This window comes from Argopecten irradians, chromosome 15, assembly GCF_041381155.1.
Source record: "Argopecten irradians isolate NY chromosome 15, Ai_NY, whole genome shotgun sequence".
In the NCBI taxonomy this organism is placed as follows: domain Eukaryota; kingdom Metazoa; phylum Mollusca; class Bivalvia; order Pectinida; family Pectinidae; genus Argopecten; species Argopecten irradians.
In genome coordinates this window covers 33,747,662-33,765,300 of record NC_091148.1, presented here as the reverse complement: position 1 = coordinate 33,765,300, position 17,639 = coordinate 33,747,662, and the positions used below count along the sequence as shown (strand labels likewise).

The 17,639-nt window shown below is 36.5% G+C and overlaps 1 protein-coding gene across 6 annotated transcripts in view; it reads right to left on the bottom strand.

The window, feature by feature from the left end:
• The window catches only part of LOC138309476 (arf-GAP with SH3 domain, ANK repeat and PH domain-containing protein 2-like), a 105,963-nt gene that overhangs the window by 28,160 nt on the left and 60,164 nt on the right, over positions 1–17,639 (bottom strand). For 5 of the 6 annotated variants that reach the window (XM_069250683.1, XM_069250681.1, XM_069250687.1 and 2 more), the window contains exon 4: positions 1,960–2,021. In XM_069250683.1, coding sequence (XP_069106784.1) covers positions 1,960–2,021 — 62 coding nt within the window. Of the gene's footprint in view, positions 1–1,959; positions 2,022–6,947; positions 7,029–17,639 lie in introns of all 6 variants that reach the window. The other variant, XM_069250682.1, reaches the window with a different exon arrangement.

The following is a 17,639-nucleotide window of genomic DNA, read 5'->3' as shown; positions in this document are numbered from 1 at the left end:
GTAAATATACATAATTTGGTTACCTGACAACAGAGAGTAATTACATATAATTTGGTTACCTGGCAACAGAGAGTAATTACATGTAATTTGGTTACCTGGCAACAAAGAGTAATTATATGTAATTTGATAACCTGGCAACAAAGAGTAATTATATGTTATTTGGTTACCTGGCAACAAAGAGTAATTATATGTAATTTGGTTACCTGGTAACAGAGAGTAATTATATGTAATTTGGTTACCTGGCAACAGAGAGTTATTACATATAATTTTGTTACCTGGTAACAAAGATAACATAATCTTAACTTATCACTGAAGTCATCAGTTCTGATTTCATCAAATAATTGATTCATGAATAATTTATATCTGAAGGTTTATCAAATTATCCGAATCATCTTTTTTTCATTCATACCATGTATTTGACATCCATTGTGAAAACAAGTTCAACAAATCACTTTTGATAACAGGGATGTAAGTTTGCCCAAATGTACCTATTTCTATATATAATCTTATCTGCATTTTTTGTTTGCTTAGCTTTTGTCATAAAACAATAAGGTTCATTTGGTTAACCAAGACCATCTTAAGGTTCTGATTTCAGCCAATCAGAAATCAGCTCATTCATAAAACTCCCATCTCAAGATTTTGATTTCAACCAATCAGAAATCAGCTCATTCATAAAACTCCCATCTCAAGATTTTTATTTTAGCCAATCAGAAATCAGCTCATTCATAAAACTCCCATCTCAAGATTTTGATTTCAGCCAATCAGAAATCAGCTCATTCATAAAACTCCCATCTCAAGATTTTGATTTTAGCCAATCAGAAATCAGCTAATTCATAAACCTCCATTGTTCTAACAATAAATTTGAACAAGGACATAGTCATTCAGATCTCCCGCCAATGGAGATATCAAAGCTGAAGTAAGTTTGATTTTGGAGACATATGTGTATGGAAAAAAAACAGGAAAAAGTGCAAAAAATGAAAACCTAAAAATAGCAAAAGGTACTACTAGACCATAAAATGAATGTGTCTATGAAGTGGAAATATCTCTGCTGGTTTTAGAGTTATGCTCCGGAAATGAACATGCTACAAAAATATGATATTTTCAGCAATGTTTCTATGGTTACAGAAAAAAGCACAAAAAGTGAAAACTACAAGACCATAACTGGCATAAGAACAATGTGTCTATGAAATTTCATGGAAATATCTCTGCTGGTTTTAGAGTTGTGCTCCGGAAACGATTCTTACACAAAAATCTGCCATTTTCAGCAATGTTTCCATGGTTACAGAAAAAAGTACAAAAAGTGAAAACCTTAAAATAGCAAAAGGCACTACTAGACCATAAGACTAATGTGCCTATGGAGTTCCGTGCATATATCTCAACCGGTTTTCCAGTTATGCTGCGGAAACGAACCTTGTACAAAAATATGATATTTTCAGCAATGTTTCCATGGTTACGGAAAAAATGCAAAAAATGAAAACCTAAAAATAGCAAAAGGCACTACTAGACCATAAGAACAATGTGTCTATGAAGTTTCATGGAAATATCTCTGCTGGTTTTAGAGTTGTGCTCCGGAAACGATTCTTACACAAAAATCTGCCATTTTCAGCAATGTTTCCATGGTTACAGAAAAAAGTACGAAAAGTGAAAACCTTAAAATAGCAAAAGGCACTACTAGACCATAAGACCAATGTGTCTATGAAGTTTCGTGGAAATATCTCTTATGGTTTTAGAGTTATGCTCCAGAAACTAACCTGGTACAAAAATATGATATTTTCAGCAATGTTTCCATGGTTACGGAAAAAATGCAAAAAATGTAAACCTAAAAATCCTCCAGAAACCATTTGTACGGACGGATGGACAGACAGACAGACGGACAGACGGACGGACGGACCGACGGAACCCATTTGTATATCCCTAGCCAACTTCGTTGGGCGGGGGATAATTACCAACAAAACTTACCAATTCATTCATACTACCAGCTAATTCTTTGGTAACAGTGGAGAATTTGAAGAAGGCTTCATCTAGGAAAAATAGAAAATCCAAAAAACGTAAAACTTACCATCAGTGTTTTCAACATGTTTGTAACTCATTTGATTTTGTTAACAAGGTATGATCAATGTTTTCCACAGGCTTGTCAGTCACAAAATATTTTCAGTTCCATGAGAAGAAATTACAAAATGGTTTAGAATAACTAATGCTTTCATCATGGACATTATTTTCAGGATGTTAAAGTGTTTAATTTGATGGTTGTCAAAATATGCAGTTAGTGACGAAAGTCAATTCATATATGTAAATATTATCTAAAACATTTCCTTATAACTGTATTCAAAGTTTTGGCTTTTATGAAAACCAGTATTAATAATAACTTGCACTTCGAAACTTCATTAATGAACAGGAAATAATTAATTCATAATCTAAGTTAATATTCAAAGTACTTTCAACGAATCCACCTCTGCATTATTAACAATACAAATAGTATCAGGTAATCAGGTAGGAGGAAGAAGAACGCTGACTATGTCCCGTTTTGACGTGACCATGTCCCGTTTTGACGTGACCATGTCCCGTTTTGACGGTGATTACAATTATGTTCAAATTCAATAGAACAAACAGGGAAGATTGTACAGGTATCCACATAAGAATCCATTCATGAAATATTTCCGTACCCCTGGCATTTCAAACACATGAAACTGAGCATGACCTATTTCTGCGATGACCTTGTTTTAGGGTTTTTAAGGGTTTGAGACTAATAACCCTGAAGTAGAAGGCTAGTGGTAGAATGTTGTCTGGGACAATTAAGCCTAAGCCCTGACCCCTACTTTCTTTCCTCTTCCCAAACTCATTTCTCATCCTGAAAATATCTTTCCAGCAAATTTGGCTGCATTTTACCTATTATGATAGCCCACCTCTAAGACGCCTATAGTTCAAGATGTTAAAGATATATGTGCCATAATTTGGCAAAAATTTTGACATCCTGTTTTCTCTTCTGGAATTTATTAAAATCCAAAAAAAATTGATGAAGTAAGCTGTGAAAATCATTCAAAGGAAATGTATGATGCTTTAATTTATAAACATTTGCAACAATACAGATTTTATGTAATATAATAATTCTAATCTTATTTTTATGCTTTATGTATGTTTATAGGAAAACACATATGAAGTCACTTTATAATTCCTAATATCATGGTCATTGTAAAAATGTGAACTGATATTGTAAACCACAATTCTTGGTTTGACTATTGGTACACATTTTACCGTACTATAGGTGTCAAGAGCATGATTTTTAGCAGTCACTGCCACAATTCATTTTCAATTTTTATTTGACTTCATAAAATTAAAACCTTTGCATTGTCAGTCTAATACAATTCTCAAATATATTGATTACTTTTGGTGGTAAATAAGATATCAATATCTTTCTTTTTGATTCAGGAGTTTACAAAATTATGGCACAGATAACTTTAAACATTAATCAACATTCAAATTCTAATAAGCCTGCTAACAGCGGACAGGAAGTGTCTATACGAAATCTATAACTTCCTGATCACAATACACAAATCACAATCACCTCTTATCAGTACACTTCCCTGTAATCCAATGTCTTTAGATAAAAAGATAACGAAGGGAGATAACTCTTGCAGGAACACTTCCCTATGTGAAATATCTAAAGATCCTTGGAGCTACGTAGGACAAGAAAGGAGAGAAAACTCTTACCAGTACACTTACCTATATATAACGAAATATGTATAGTTCAATGGGGCTACATAGGACATGAAAGGGGAGATTACTCTTGCAAGTACACTTCCCTATACAGAGTGAAATATCTATAGATCCTTGGAGCTATGTAGGACAAGAAAGGGAGATAACTCTTGGAAGTATGCTTCCCTATATAGAGTGAAATAACTATAGACCCTTGGAGCTACGTAGGACAAGAAAGGGAGATAACTCTTGGAAGTATGCTTCCCTATATAGAGTGAAATAACTATAGACCCTTGGAGCTACGTAGGACAAGAAAGGGAGATAACTCTTGGAAGTATGCTTCCCTATATAGAGTGAAATATATCTATAGATCCTTGGAGCTATGTAGGACAAGAAAGGGAGATAACTCTTGGAAGTATGCTTCCCTATATAGTGTGAAATATCTATAGATCCTTGGAGCTACGTAGGACAAGAATGGGGAGATAACTCTTGAAAGTATGCTTCCCTATGCATAGAGAAATATCAATAGATCATCCTTAAGGTCAAATATCTGTAGATCACAGCTGGAGCTAAATAGAACAAGAAAGGGAGATAACTCTCTGTACATATACCAGCAGCAATACCAGTACACTTTCAATATCTAGTACCAGATTGATAGTTCCTTGAAGTTATGGTTAAAAAGGGCAGGGAAGGGAGATCAAAGTGCCAAGGCCACTCATAGATGCTGTGAGTGATGGATCCAAACCAAATAATAAAGAAATAGGTTTTTCTTTTAAATACAGAGGACTCCACATAATCGAATAACGGTTATTCGAATATTTCGGTTATTTGCTTAAAATTCTGCGGTCCCGATTTTTTCCTTCTTTATCTTTGTTTTTCAACTCCGTGTATTTGCATAGACTTTTACATGACCTCCGGTTATTTGAATAAAATATTTGGGAAATTCTAAAAATAAAATCGAATATTTTTCAATTTTGCAATATATTTTTAACGAAATTCGCCGATATATGTTTCAAGATACTTCGCTTTTACTAGAAATCATCCTGGTAACAGATTAACGTTATAGTATAGCTTGTTATTTTATGCATGAATCTGCAAAGGTATTCGACGCTGTTACGATTTACATCAGCAGCGGTTGATCATAACTTTAGTATATTCACTGACTCAAACATCTAATTAAAGCATTTGCACATTCAAATATGTTTATTCATTAACGTAACGTACCTTAGTTCGCGATCGGTTGGAGAAACCATGCTTCCTTACCGAATCCCTTCCTTACAACAATCGCCATTCATGAGTAGTCTCGTTCAACCAGAGTCTTGTTGACTACGACAGACATGTGCGTATCAAGCGTCTCGTTGAACGAGACATAAAAGCATGCAAAGTCGGCGTGCAATGACTACCGCAAGTTTCGTACAGTATGTAAGCTTAGGATACAAAAGATACTTGCTACGTTAATTGTTTCATTGCTACTTGAATATGCATTAATTTCTGAAATCTTATCAAGCTATTCGCCGCATAGATCAACAATACAGGGAGAATTCTCAAAAGACATTTAGGTCGAGTGAACGCATGGCTTCATCACCTGCCGCCATTTTCGAATTCATATGCACATGTGTAAAAGCAACACTACTAGTTGATCGGCACTGAAGTTTAATCACGATCGTAAGTTCATTTTGCCAGGCAAATGTACGTAAATTTGTTTATTATTTATGTTTAGAATTGTAGACACAAATCCAATCCTGTTTAGTAGAATCTTATTGCATTTGATATCGATCGTTTAGCTGTTTCTCAAATATTCACGTGTCGATCTAACGTAAACAAGAATCTAATATTGGAATATTTTGTGTTATTAAACAATTAAAATCGATTTACAACTTCGAAAATAATTACTTGTGGTTCGTTTTAAGTGTAAATAATTTACGTATTTATCAAGTAAACGAAACAATATCTATTTGCCTATTCACATACAACTGTGTGGGGTCAAACGGAGGTGCAAAATGTCATCTCCGCCTATTTGAATACTCCGGTTATTTGCATATTTTCTTCTGGAAAATGACCTATGCAAATAAGCGGAATCCTCTGTATTGAATTTAGTATACTTTTAGTGTGCAGTGTTGAATTTCGGAGTTTAACAAAATATATCTACAGTATACCGTATTTGTTTTATGATATTTTAAGTTTTTCAAGATTAATAAGTTGAATAACTCATTTTCCTGAAATAACTGTAATAAATTTTTTCTAAATAATTTCTGAAATAACAATTTCGACACCAATGAAACCGTTCAGAATCTGAGTATCATTTTTTATAATTCTTTTTTAATTACTAAATTATTAATTTCATCGATGTCTCTTCAAAGACAAAAAATAATAAGTAAACATATCCGTATCTTAATATCCACTTAACATTGAAGAATATTTCGGAAAAGTATAACATTAGAAATATTACCATTTCTGGATATGTTTTGGTTTCCTTTTTAGAAAACTTAAATGGGTTGCTTTAACGACTTTTGACTAATAAATCATGGCCAGATACTTTTGCCGAATAAAAGGTACATTATTTCACTACATATATCACTCGGATTTCTTTTAAATTCACAAGATCGCTAGCCGTTAACATCAAGAAAGCTTCATGTAATGTACCGGACTTTAGCAAGTCTTCGTAAGCCTAAGAGTAACTGGTTGGCGAGATATTATCGTGCAGAACATTATACTGTGAGTTGTGCTTTGCCGACTTTGACTCATAATAAAACCTAGCCATATACTTTTGCCAAGTAAAAGGTTCAATTTTTGGTTACTTATAACACTCAAATTTCTTTTGAATTCATAAGAACGCTAACATCAAAAAAACTTCATACGATACATCAGACTTTAGCAAGTCTTCATAAGGCTACCGTACATTACACGGCAATATAAGTTTATTTGTCACTTTAAAATGCTCGTACATATATAGATCTATATCATCATTATATTTTGTAAGTTTATGTTGATAACTTTTGTACCTTTCCCCTTTCAATATAACGTAGTTGTTGATAAACAAAAGACACAACTCCCAGTGACAGACACATAGGTTAAAACTATTAACTTTTACTGCGCAATAATACAGTGTATCATCGGATATAGTTCGTCAATGCAACCAACACAAAAAACTTTATAAGCATTATAAGAACTTTCATTTGTAGTAACCGTCCAAACATTTGATTACAGTAATCGATCCTCGTATGCCTGTTCTTTTTTATGTTTATTAAACTTACTTATTTGAACCTCTTGATCGACTCTTCCCCTCCCCAGATTATCAAGGTTTTCTGCTAGTGTTCCCTCATTGTCCACATGGCCTAAAAAGACAAGAAACAAAATAAGTTAAAATCATCACAACTGACACTCTGATTTCAATAATTGGTAATAAAAAATACAAGGCAACATTGGGAAACCCCTTTAGGCTGATGGCAGTATAAATATAAATGTGGAGGCATAAACTGGCCTTGTGTGAATTTTTCTTATTCATGCTTTATTATGGTAGCATGCTGTCTCGATAGTAAAGGGTAGTGGAGCCTCATCATACAGGACAGGGCGTCTTTGATAGAGAGGATCTTACATGAGTGACTATGTAATATGAAATTTATCAAACGAGTACAAAAATTTGATATGCCACAAGCCTTTGGGTGAGTGGCATATCAAATTATTGAATGAGTTTGCCAAATTTCATGTCAAATAGTCACGAGTGTAAGATTCTATTTATTACATAACTTTTATCAATAGAAATATAAGCAAAACTTTTAATTTTGTCTCTATATAAAACAGTAGAGATCCAGCTCGAATGTGATGTTTCCGTCTACTGAGACAATCATGCGAAATCATATAAATATTATGACGTCAAAACTACCTATGACGTCAAAACTACCTGTGACGTCACAATAGTGTTATTACACATGTGTCTTATGATATTTATGACATGGCCATATGGCATGGCTAGACCTGATAAGAAAGATCAAAGTTTTTTACACATTGGCAGGGGTTCCATTATCTTTCAGGTGAGGCGGTACAATTGCAATTTCAGGAGGTACTTTTCTATACTATCTGTATGCTATATAATGTAATTAGCCAAAATTACACAGTCAAGTTCAACTGGCAAAATGTACCATGTACCGCCTGATATTTAAACCCCTGCATTGGTGACATACAACTTCTTCACTTAAATGTCTACAACAAGCACTTAGTAACTCTGAGATTCACACTGACAGCACTCAATATACAGGACAGTTATTTCTCCTCAGTGATATACTTTTCCAGTGGTTACATCACTCAATATACAGGACAGTTATTTCTCCTCAGTGATATACTTTTCCAGTGGTTACATCACATAATAGCCATAAATGAAACCACAGAACAGGTTCAATCTACAAAGTTAACTACCTGTGCACATATACTGTAATTTGATGAAAAGGTAAATTAAAGTGGCGTAACAACTATACAGTTTGACAGTATCGTTTTACACATTTTTTGAATACTGATATAGACAAGAGGCCCATGGGCCTTAACAGTCATCTGACTATTGGCACAATACAATATAGTCATTTAAGCATTTAAGCCATTTTGACCCCTGTGATCTTGAATGAAGATCAAGGTCATTTATTTTAAAACAAATGTGGTATCCCTTCATCCCAGCATGTCACAGGCTCAATATAAGGTCTCTAGGGCTCTTAGTTATTTTAGCCTATTTGACCCCTGTGACCTTAAATGAAGGTCAAGATCATCCTTTTGAACAAATTTGGTAGCCCTTCATCCCAGCATGATACATGCCCAATATCAGTACCCTGGGCCTTCTGGTTATTGATAAGAAATTGTTTAAAGATTTTAGCCTATTTGACCCATGTGACCTTGAATGAAGGTCAAGGTCATTCATTTGAACAAACTTGGTAGCCCTTCATCCAAGCATGTTGCAAGCCAAATATATGAACCCTGAGCCTTTCTGTTCTTGAACAGAAGTTTGTTTAAAGGATTTTAGCCTATTTGACCCCTGTGACCTTGAATGAAGGTCAAGATCATCCATTTGAACAAATTTGGTAGCCCTTCATCCCAGCATTATACTGGCCCAATATCAGTACCCTGGGCCTTCCGGTTCTTGAGAAGAAGTCGTTTAAAGATTTTAACCTTTTTGATCCCTGTGACCTTGAATGAAAGTCAGGGTCATTCATTTGAAGAAACTTGGTAGCCCTTCATCCCAGCATGCTACATGCTCAATATCAGTACTCTGGGCCTTCTGATTATTGAGAAGTCGTTAAAAAATTTTTAGCATTTTGACCCCTGTGACCTTGAATGAAGATCAAGGTCATTGATTTGAACAAACTTAATAGCCCTTCATCCCACCATGTCAGGGGGCCAATATCAGGTCTGTAGGCCTCTTAGTTATTCACAAGAAGTTGTTTAAAGGATTTTAGTCTATTTGACCCCTGTGACCTTAAATGAAGGTCAAGATCATTCATTTGAACAAACTTGGTAGTCCTTCATACCAGCATACTACAGGCCTAATATCAATACCCAGGGCCTTCTGGTTCTTGAGAAGAAGTCGTTTGAAGATCTTATCCTATTTGACCCGTAACCTTGAATGAAGATCAAGGTCATTCATTTGAAGAAACTTGGTAGCCCTTCATCCCAGCATGCTACATGCCCAAAATCAGTACCCTTGACCTTCTGGTTATTGAGAAGATTTTGTTTTAAAGATTTTAGCATTTTTAACCCCTGTGACCTTGAATGAAGATCAAGGTCATTGATTTGAACAAACTTGATAGCCCTTCATCCTAGCATGTGAGAGGCCCAATATCAGGTCTCTAGGCCTCTTAGTTATTCACAAGAAGTTGTTTAAAAGATTTTAGCCTATCTGATCCCTGTCAATGAAGGTCAAGGTCATTCATTTGAACAAACCTTCATCCCAGCATGCTAGAGGCCCAATATCAATACCCTTGGCCTTCTAGTTCTTGAGAAGAAGTCGTTTGAAGATTTTAACTTTTTTGACCCATGTGACCTTGAATGAAGGTTAAGGTCATTCATTTGAACAAACTTGGTAGCCCTTCACTCCCAGCATGCTACAGGCCAAATATCAGTACCCTGGGCCTTTCTGTTATTGAGAAGAAGTCATTAGAATGAAAAGTTCTAATGTGCATGATGATAAAAGGTCATCCTGACCCTTTGGGTCAGATGACCTTATAAGAGATCCCAGAGGGATCTTGGCACCCACCTACGAACGATCTTTGTCTGACAAAGGAAAGAGGGATCTTTTCTCTGCTTTTCAAGCTTTAACTACATATTGCTACACATGAAAATTTCAGAAAGATCCTTTGACTGCTTTCTGAGATATATAACAGTAACAAACTTCAATTATCAAAATCCTAGATGGCTACCTGTCAGCCATCTTGTTCACCAATCGGTCCTCCTAAAATGCAATATGCACAACTAGACCCCTAGAAGAACCTGCATATACAATTGGAGAAAGATCACTCAGTACATTCTTAGACATAGCGGAAAAAAACTTCAATTGTCAAAATCAAAGATGGCGTCCTGTCTGCCATCTTGTTCACTGATCGGTACCAAAATGCAATATGCATAACCAGGGACCTAGGGGAACCTGCACATGAAATTTGAGAGAGATCCCTTCAGTACTTTCTAAGAAATAGTGGTAACAAGCTTCAACTATCAAAATCCAAGTTGGCGTCCTGTCGGCCATCTTGTTCACCGATGGGTCTGAAAATGCAATATGCACAACTAGACCCCTAGGGGAACCTGCACATGCAATTTGATACAGATCCCTTGAGTACTTTCTGAGAAATAGTGGTTACAAGCTTTAACTATCAAAATCCAAGATGGCGGCCTGTCGGCCATCTTGTTATTCAATCAGTCACAAAATGCAATATGCACAACTAGGCCCCTAGGGGAATCTGCACATGCAATTTGAGACAGATCCCTTTCGTACTTTCTGAGAAATAGCTGTAACAAAAGTTCAATTGTCAAAATCCAAGATGGCAGCCTGTCGGCCATCTTGTTCATCGATCGGTCCCAAAATGCAATATGCACAACTAGGCCCCTAGGGGAACCTACGTATGAAATTTGAGAAACATCCCTTCAGTACTTTCTGAAAAATAGCGGTAACAAGAATTGTTAACAGACGGAAGGACGGACGGACGGATGGACGGACGGACGGACGGATGGACGGCCCACGGACAAAAAGCGATTTGAATAGCCCACCATCTGTTGATGGTGGGCTAAAAATATCACTTTATAGGTCACTGCTAACCCTTCAAATATATTCAACTATAATTTATTGAAAATTAGACAAAATTGTCAATAAATCAATAAAAACTTTCATTTAAAATTCTTCACACTGTCAAAAATATTTACAATATTCTTCTGTTCATACTTTTATTCCAAACACTGACCCAAACTTCCCCATCAGTATCTGTTGTAAACAGATATTTAAGTACATCTAAGGAGATCTCTCCCCATCCCTACCCCCTCTCCAGCCTTATCAACCTGTTGTTGTTATAAAACAACTGAAAATGTCTGAGGAGATATCCCTCCCCCCTCTCCAGCCTCATCAACCTGTTGTTGTTATAAAAAACAACTGAAAATGTCTAAGGAGATATCCCTCCCCCCTCTCCAGCCTTATCAACCTGTTGTTGTTATAAAACAACTGAAAATGTCTAAGGAGATATCCCTCCCCCCTCTCCAGCCTTATCAACCTGTTGTTGTTATAAAACAACTGAAAATGTCTAAGGAGATATCCCTCCCCCCCTCTCCAGCCTCATCAACCTGTTGTTATAATACACTGAGCATGTCAGAAGGAGATATCCCTCCCCCCCTCTCCAGCCTCATCAACCTGTTGTTGATAGACATCTGAGCATGTCAGAAGGAGATATCCCTCCCCCCTCTCCAGCCTCATCAACCTGTTGTTGATAGACATCTGAACATGTCTGAAGGAGATATCCTCCCTCCTCCCTCTCCAGCCTCATCAACCTGTTGTTGATAGACATCTGAGCATGTCAGAAGGAGATATCCCTCCCCCCCTCTCCAGCCATCATCAACCCTGTTGTTATAATACACTGAGCATGTCTGAAGGAGATATCCCTCCCCCCCTCTCCAGCCTCATCAACCTGTTGTTGATAGTCATCTGAACATGTCTGAGGAGATATTTCCCTCCCCCCTCTCCAGCCTCATCACCTGTTGTTATAATACACTGAGCATGTCAGAAGGAGATGTCCCTCTCCCCTCTCCAGCCTCATCAACCTGTTGTTGTTATAAAACAACTGAAAATGTCTAAGGAGATATCCCTCTCCCCTCTCCAGCCTCATCAACCTGTTGTTATAATACACTGAGCATGTTTGAAGGAGATGTCCCTCCCCCCTCTCCAGCCTCATCAACCTGTTGTTGATAGCTAACTGAACATGTCTGAGGAGATATTTCCCCTCTCCCATTGTCAGCTTCATCAACGTGTTGTTGATAGACAACTGAGCATATCTGAAGGAGATTTCCCTCTCCCCCTCTCCAGCCTCATCAACCTGTTGTTGATAGACATCTGAGCATGTCTGAAGGAGATATCCCTCCCTCCCCCCTCTCCAGCCTCATCAACCTGTTGTTGTTATAATACAACTGAACATATCTGAGAAGATATTTCCCCTTGTCAGCCTCATCAACGTGTTGTTGATAGACAACTGAGCATGTCTGAAGGAGATAATGTTTTAACAACACCATACATCTTCCATTGACAGGATAATATGCTGAAGGTAATTATGTCCTATAGTCTGTTTCAGAAAACACCAGCTATTAACTTAGCTCACACTTCAGCACAGGTAACATCTGGCAAATATCTAGATAAATAGATCTTTTTCTATCTAGTTTCAAAGATTTGTTCTTAACACTCGAAATATAAACATATTTTCACACACATTTCAGAAATAACAGTCTGTTAAAACACAAATCAGTTAACATAACACTACAGCCTGCATCTTATTTTACAAACAGATCTGTGTGGATGCTAACTGTTTCACACTTCTGATTCCTATGTCTAATTCAACCACAGCAATATAAATACACCAAATTTTTAATACCACATTTTCCTGCTGTACACTAAACAAGGATGCTGAAACAATTCTGATTTGCAATAGTCCTAAAATGTTAAAGCTGATCTATTTCTGTAAACCACGATTTACCGTTTAGAATGTAGAGTTTTTTTTTTTTCTCTACACAACACCAAGTAAAGTTTATCATTCATGGCAGCCATCCTGTCAAAATTCTTTGAATTCAATTTTTTCTTGTCTGGTGCTTTTTTCTGTTTTTTGTTTGTTTAAGTTTGTTTTAATATATATCAGCGGTTGGATTTTTACACACTTAACTTGAACAAACATCAGCAGATTTGTATCAAGGATTACAAAACAACAGCCGCTTGTCCAAAATTTAGAGAAAACAAAAACCGCTTTGCCTCAATACCAAAGTACACACTTAAAAATGGACGCAATGACGGACAAAATGATACACAGCTATCAAATGATATATACCATGCTATTCTTTTATTTTTATTTTTTCGAAACAGATCAGAAGTTGGATGTCATCTTCATCTTCTTTTTTCTTCTGTTGACCATCACCTCTTTTTTATCAGGGATTTTGAATATTATTATATCCTGTAAATCTATCTCTCTACATACCAACTACAAACACTCACTCTATCCATCAATTTACATTTTCAATATCTGATGATCTATTCATACAGCTGTTAGGCGTACTCCTTGTTCTCAAATATGCCTAGATAGCTGTGATAATATGTCTTCCTCACCCAAAAAATCCTATATAGCTCTAAATTAAAATCTCCCCCGCGTGGTCATTGATAATTAATTTTCTAATTGACAGATACTGAACGCGTCGTAATAATAATTAGTAATCCCCCCTCCTCCCTGATCGGCATCGAAGTCGCACCGACCGACCCTACCTTCATCGATGCACCCTCCGACAGGTGATAAGCGACCTCTCCACACAAATTAATTCATTATTCCAACATAGAGGAGAAAACCAGTCGGAGATGGTCAACAGAAGAAAAAAGAAGATGAGATGACATCCGTCTTGACATTCGACGACAAATAGGTATTAGCAGTTTTTTAGAGTTATTTAACAACTCTTTCGACTCTGGGTAAAATATGATGAACACAGCTAAATACCAGACCAAGCTGATAAGTTAATTCTAGGTGGACATGCAACATAGGAAAAAAGATACTAGAAAAACGATATGTACCATCTCAAAGATCTGGCCATCACTCCTTAAAAAAGTCTGCCTAATTTAATCGATACCACTATACTAGGCAACAACAGAGAGGACAATTCAAAGAAAAAAAGGATAAGATGAGACCTCTCACTCTCCCTAAACACTATCCAAACAATACACAAAGGTTGCTTCATTCACACCCACTTAGAATTGGACACAGTAAGCACAACAGAATTGTCCTCAACAAGGCTCAGTCTCCGATTATTTTCAGTTTTTTTTCCTCTCGTGATAATATCGGACCATTATACAGGATTAACAATCTATAATTACGGGTCGCACTTTGAGAATCTTGACCACCTGTCATGACATCGACCCTGATCAGGACTATCCTTGGGAAATGCATCCCAAACATGCAATTGATCGACTACATCAGGGCAACGCTAGGCAGTGCAGAATAGGAGAAAATATGTTTTACCACTGGTAACATAGTGATTCTTTTAACGACCTTCTCCAAATTAATATATTCAATTGAGGTACATTTTATCTACTATCAAGATGAATGAACTTCAGTGATACTTGTAGTAAAATCATTACCCAATAAAAACCTACTCACTAGAAAATCCAACCATAATAAATTTAGATATTACCTCGTGGACAACAGTTATTATTTATAAATTACAATGGATGTTGCTGCTGCACCAACAACAGCGAAGGACGTGGAGTAGCACAATTAATATCTCCGGATACCAAAAGACTGTCCAGCAAGTTAAATTTACAACAACCTTTGAAGAGTACCTAGCTGTTGAACTTCAAGTTGAGTAATGGTGGACAAGCTACTTATTGTGAATATCTACCGTAGCCCCAACAGCACAGCTGAGAATTTCAGCTACCTAACAAACTTAATGAGAGAAATTGTCAAACTAGAAAACAGCAAAACACATTCTGATCACTGGAGATTTCAACTTTCCTGAAATAAATTGGACTGACTGGACAACATGTACGTCAGAAAAACCATATATCTACTCGTTTCTTGGAGTGTGTTCGAGACACTTTTTTTAGACCAACATATCCATAAGCCTACCAGATTATAGGGAAGGTCAAAATCCCATCTATACTGGATCTAGTTTTTAGCAACGATGAACAGATTGTCAACGATGTTAACTATCTTCCAAGTATCGGAAGGAGTGACCATATTTTATTGTCTTTTAAACTGAGTGTATCACATAGTGATAATCATACTAAACAGGAGAGGAGGAATTATCACAAAGGGCATTACGACGCTATACGCGAAGAACTAACCTCTGTCAAACTGGCTAAACATACATTCAAGTTGAGGACATGTCAACGACCCCAAGCATGGAATGTTCTTGTTGAAAAAAACCATAACTAAAACTTATTGAAGATAAAATACCCTGTGAACAAGACGACATACCCAGTTAGGAAGCGTTGGAAGCCCCATCTTGACAACGAAGCCAAGCAGTCCATCCGACAAAAAAAGGCCGGAAAATGGAAGTGGGTCCGATACCTTCATTGTAAAACAGAAAGTAACTTTAATTAAAGTTTGTATTCAAGAGAGCCAGGAACACTGCAACTGCGCAACACACGACAGATCCGACGTTCACACTATCATTATGAAAAGAAACTAGTGCAAGACATCAAAGATAACAGGCAAAGCTCTTTGGAAATATGTCGTGAGAAAAAAAAAATAACACGAACAGGAATGTCTATAACCAACGTTGTAAAAGCGGGATGGTACACACACCCATGTAACCACTATGGAAACCGCCAAATGAGCTGAATAATACTTTGGATCAGTCTTTAACCCACCAGAAAGTGAAGATCCACCTCACACACTTCCAAAATGAGGACCCATATCAAACAGAACTTCATGGATATCGAATTCGTACAGGAGTTTAATTGAAAAAACTATAAAGAAAATTGAACCCTAATAAATCTCCAGGGCCTGACCCGTCTTTCATCCTAAACTTCTTGTTGAAACTTCAAATGAAATATCACAACCCTTGGAAATCATATTCAGGAAATCTTTAGACGAAGGGAAAATTCCCAGACGGAATGGCGAATTGCAAATGTGACTCCTTTATACAAGAGTGGAAAGCCCACAACAAAGTGGAGAACTACCGTCCAATAAGTCATGACTTCAATCCCAGGCAAAATTCTCCAAAAGAATCATTAGGGACAAAACTCGTAATTCATATGGAACGTGAGATCCATCTCTTCACGAGAAAATCAAACATGGCTTTTGATTCTGGTAAATCGTGTACTACCAACCTATTGGAGGTCCTTTGAAACATTGGGCAGAAGCCATAGGATAAAGGGAGTAATGTCGACGCTATTGTTATTTATATTGTGCTTGATTCATGTAAAGCTTTTGATAAAAAGTCCCTCACAAACATCTACTTAAAAAAACTAAAGGGTTACACGGTATCACTGGAAAAGTACTGAAGTGGATAGAAGACTTCCTTATCCAATCTACAGCAACGAGTTGTTATTCTGGTGAAACTTCTGGACTAGTAGATGTGACCAGGTGGTGTACCACACAAGGTAGGGGACTGTCTTAGGTCCTGTTCTATTTTCTGATATTATATCAATGACCTGCCAGAAGTTGTCCAACATAGCACCATAAAAATTATTTGCTGACTACTCTAAAATTTTTAGAAACAATAACAACCCCAAGTCTCAAGTCTCAAGAACTTCATGGCAGACATAGACAGTGTAGTCATTTGGACTAGAGACTGGAAAATGGACCTTGAAAAAAAAAAAAAGAAGAAAAAAAAAAAAAAAAAAACACTAAAAAAAAAAAAATAAATGCAAACACCGTCAATATAGGCAATCTAGAACAAGACACGCATTATTCCTTCCCACAAAGTGAACAAATAGAGAAGGTACAGTGTGTGACGAGAAAAAGATTTTAGGTGTACTTTTCGACAACAAACTTAAATTTAGTCAGGCGATGTTAGTTCAAGCAGTTTAATAAAGGAAATCGGCATACTGGGTCTAATATTCAGGACATTTTGTCTATATAGATATATAACTATGTTCTTAACCCTGTACAAAAGCCTTAATTAGACCTAACTTAGAATATGCAACCCAGGTTTTGGTCTCCACTGCTAAAAAAACAAGATCAGATCGCTCTCGAAAAACGTCCAACGTAGAGCCACTAAAAGAGTTCACTCTATTGAAAAATTTACCATACCATTCAAGACTTAAAAATGTTGGGACTTCCCCTTACCTTAGAATATAGACGTAAAAGATGGAACGATGTTAATGAATCGCGAAGTCTATAAAAAATTCTGAATTGGTATAGGATAAACTAGATAAAGATAAGCTATTTTAACAATGTCCTGTCAGCTAATACTAAGAGGTAATAGTTTTAAAACTCTTTAAGAAACAGAGCAGGACTAAATTCACACACAAAGTATATTTTTTAGTCGGCGAGTGGTAGGATTCATGGAACTCCCCTTCCCAACTTCGTTAGTAGAAGCCCCCTACTCAAATGAACTCCGTTAAAAAAACCGACATGAACACTCACTGTGGAATATCAGTACCATGCAAGTTTTACCCCCAGTTTTTATATGGCATTTATATAATTATGGCACAATCGGGACAACTATTTAGTAAATGAACAAAACGTCAGTTGCCACAACTAGCTTTGCTGGGAACCAGCTAACTACGGTGTCTAAGA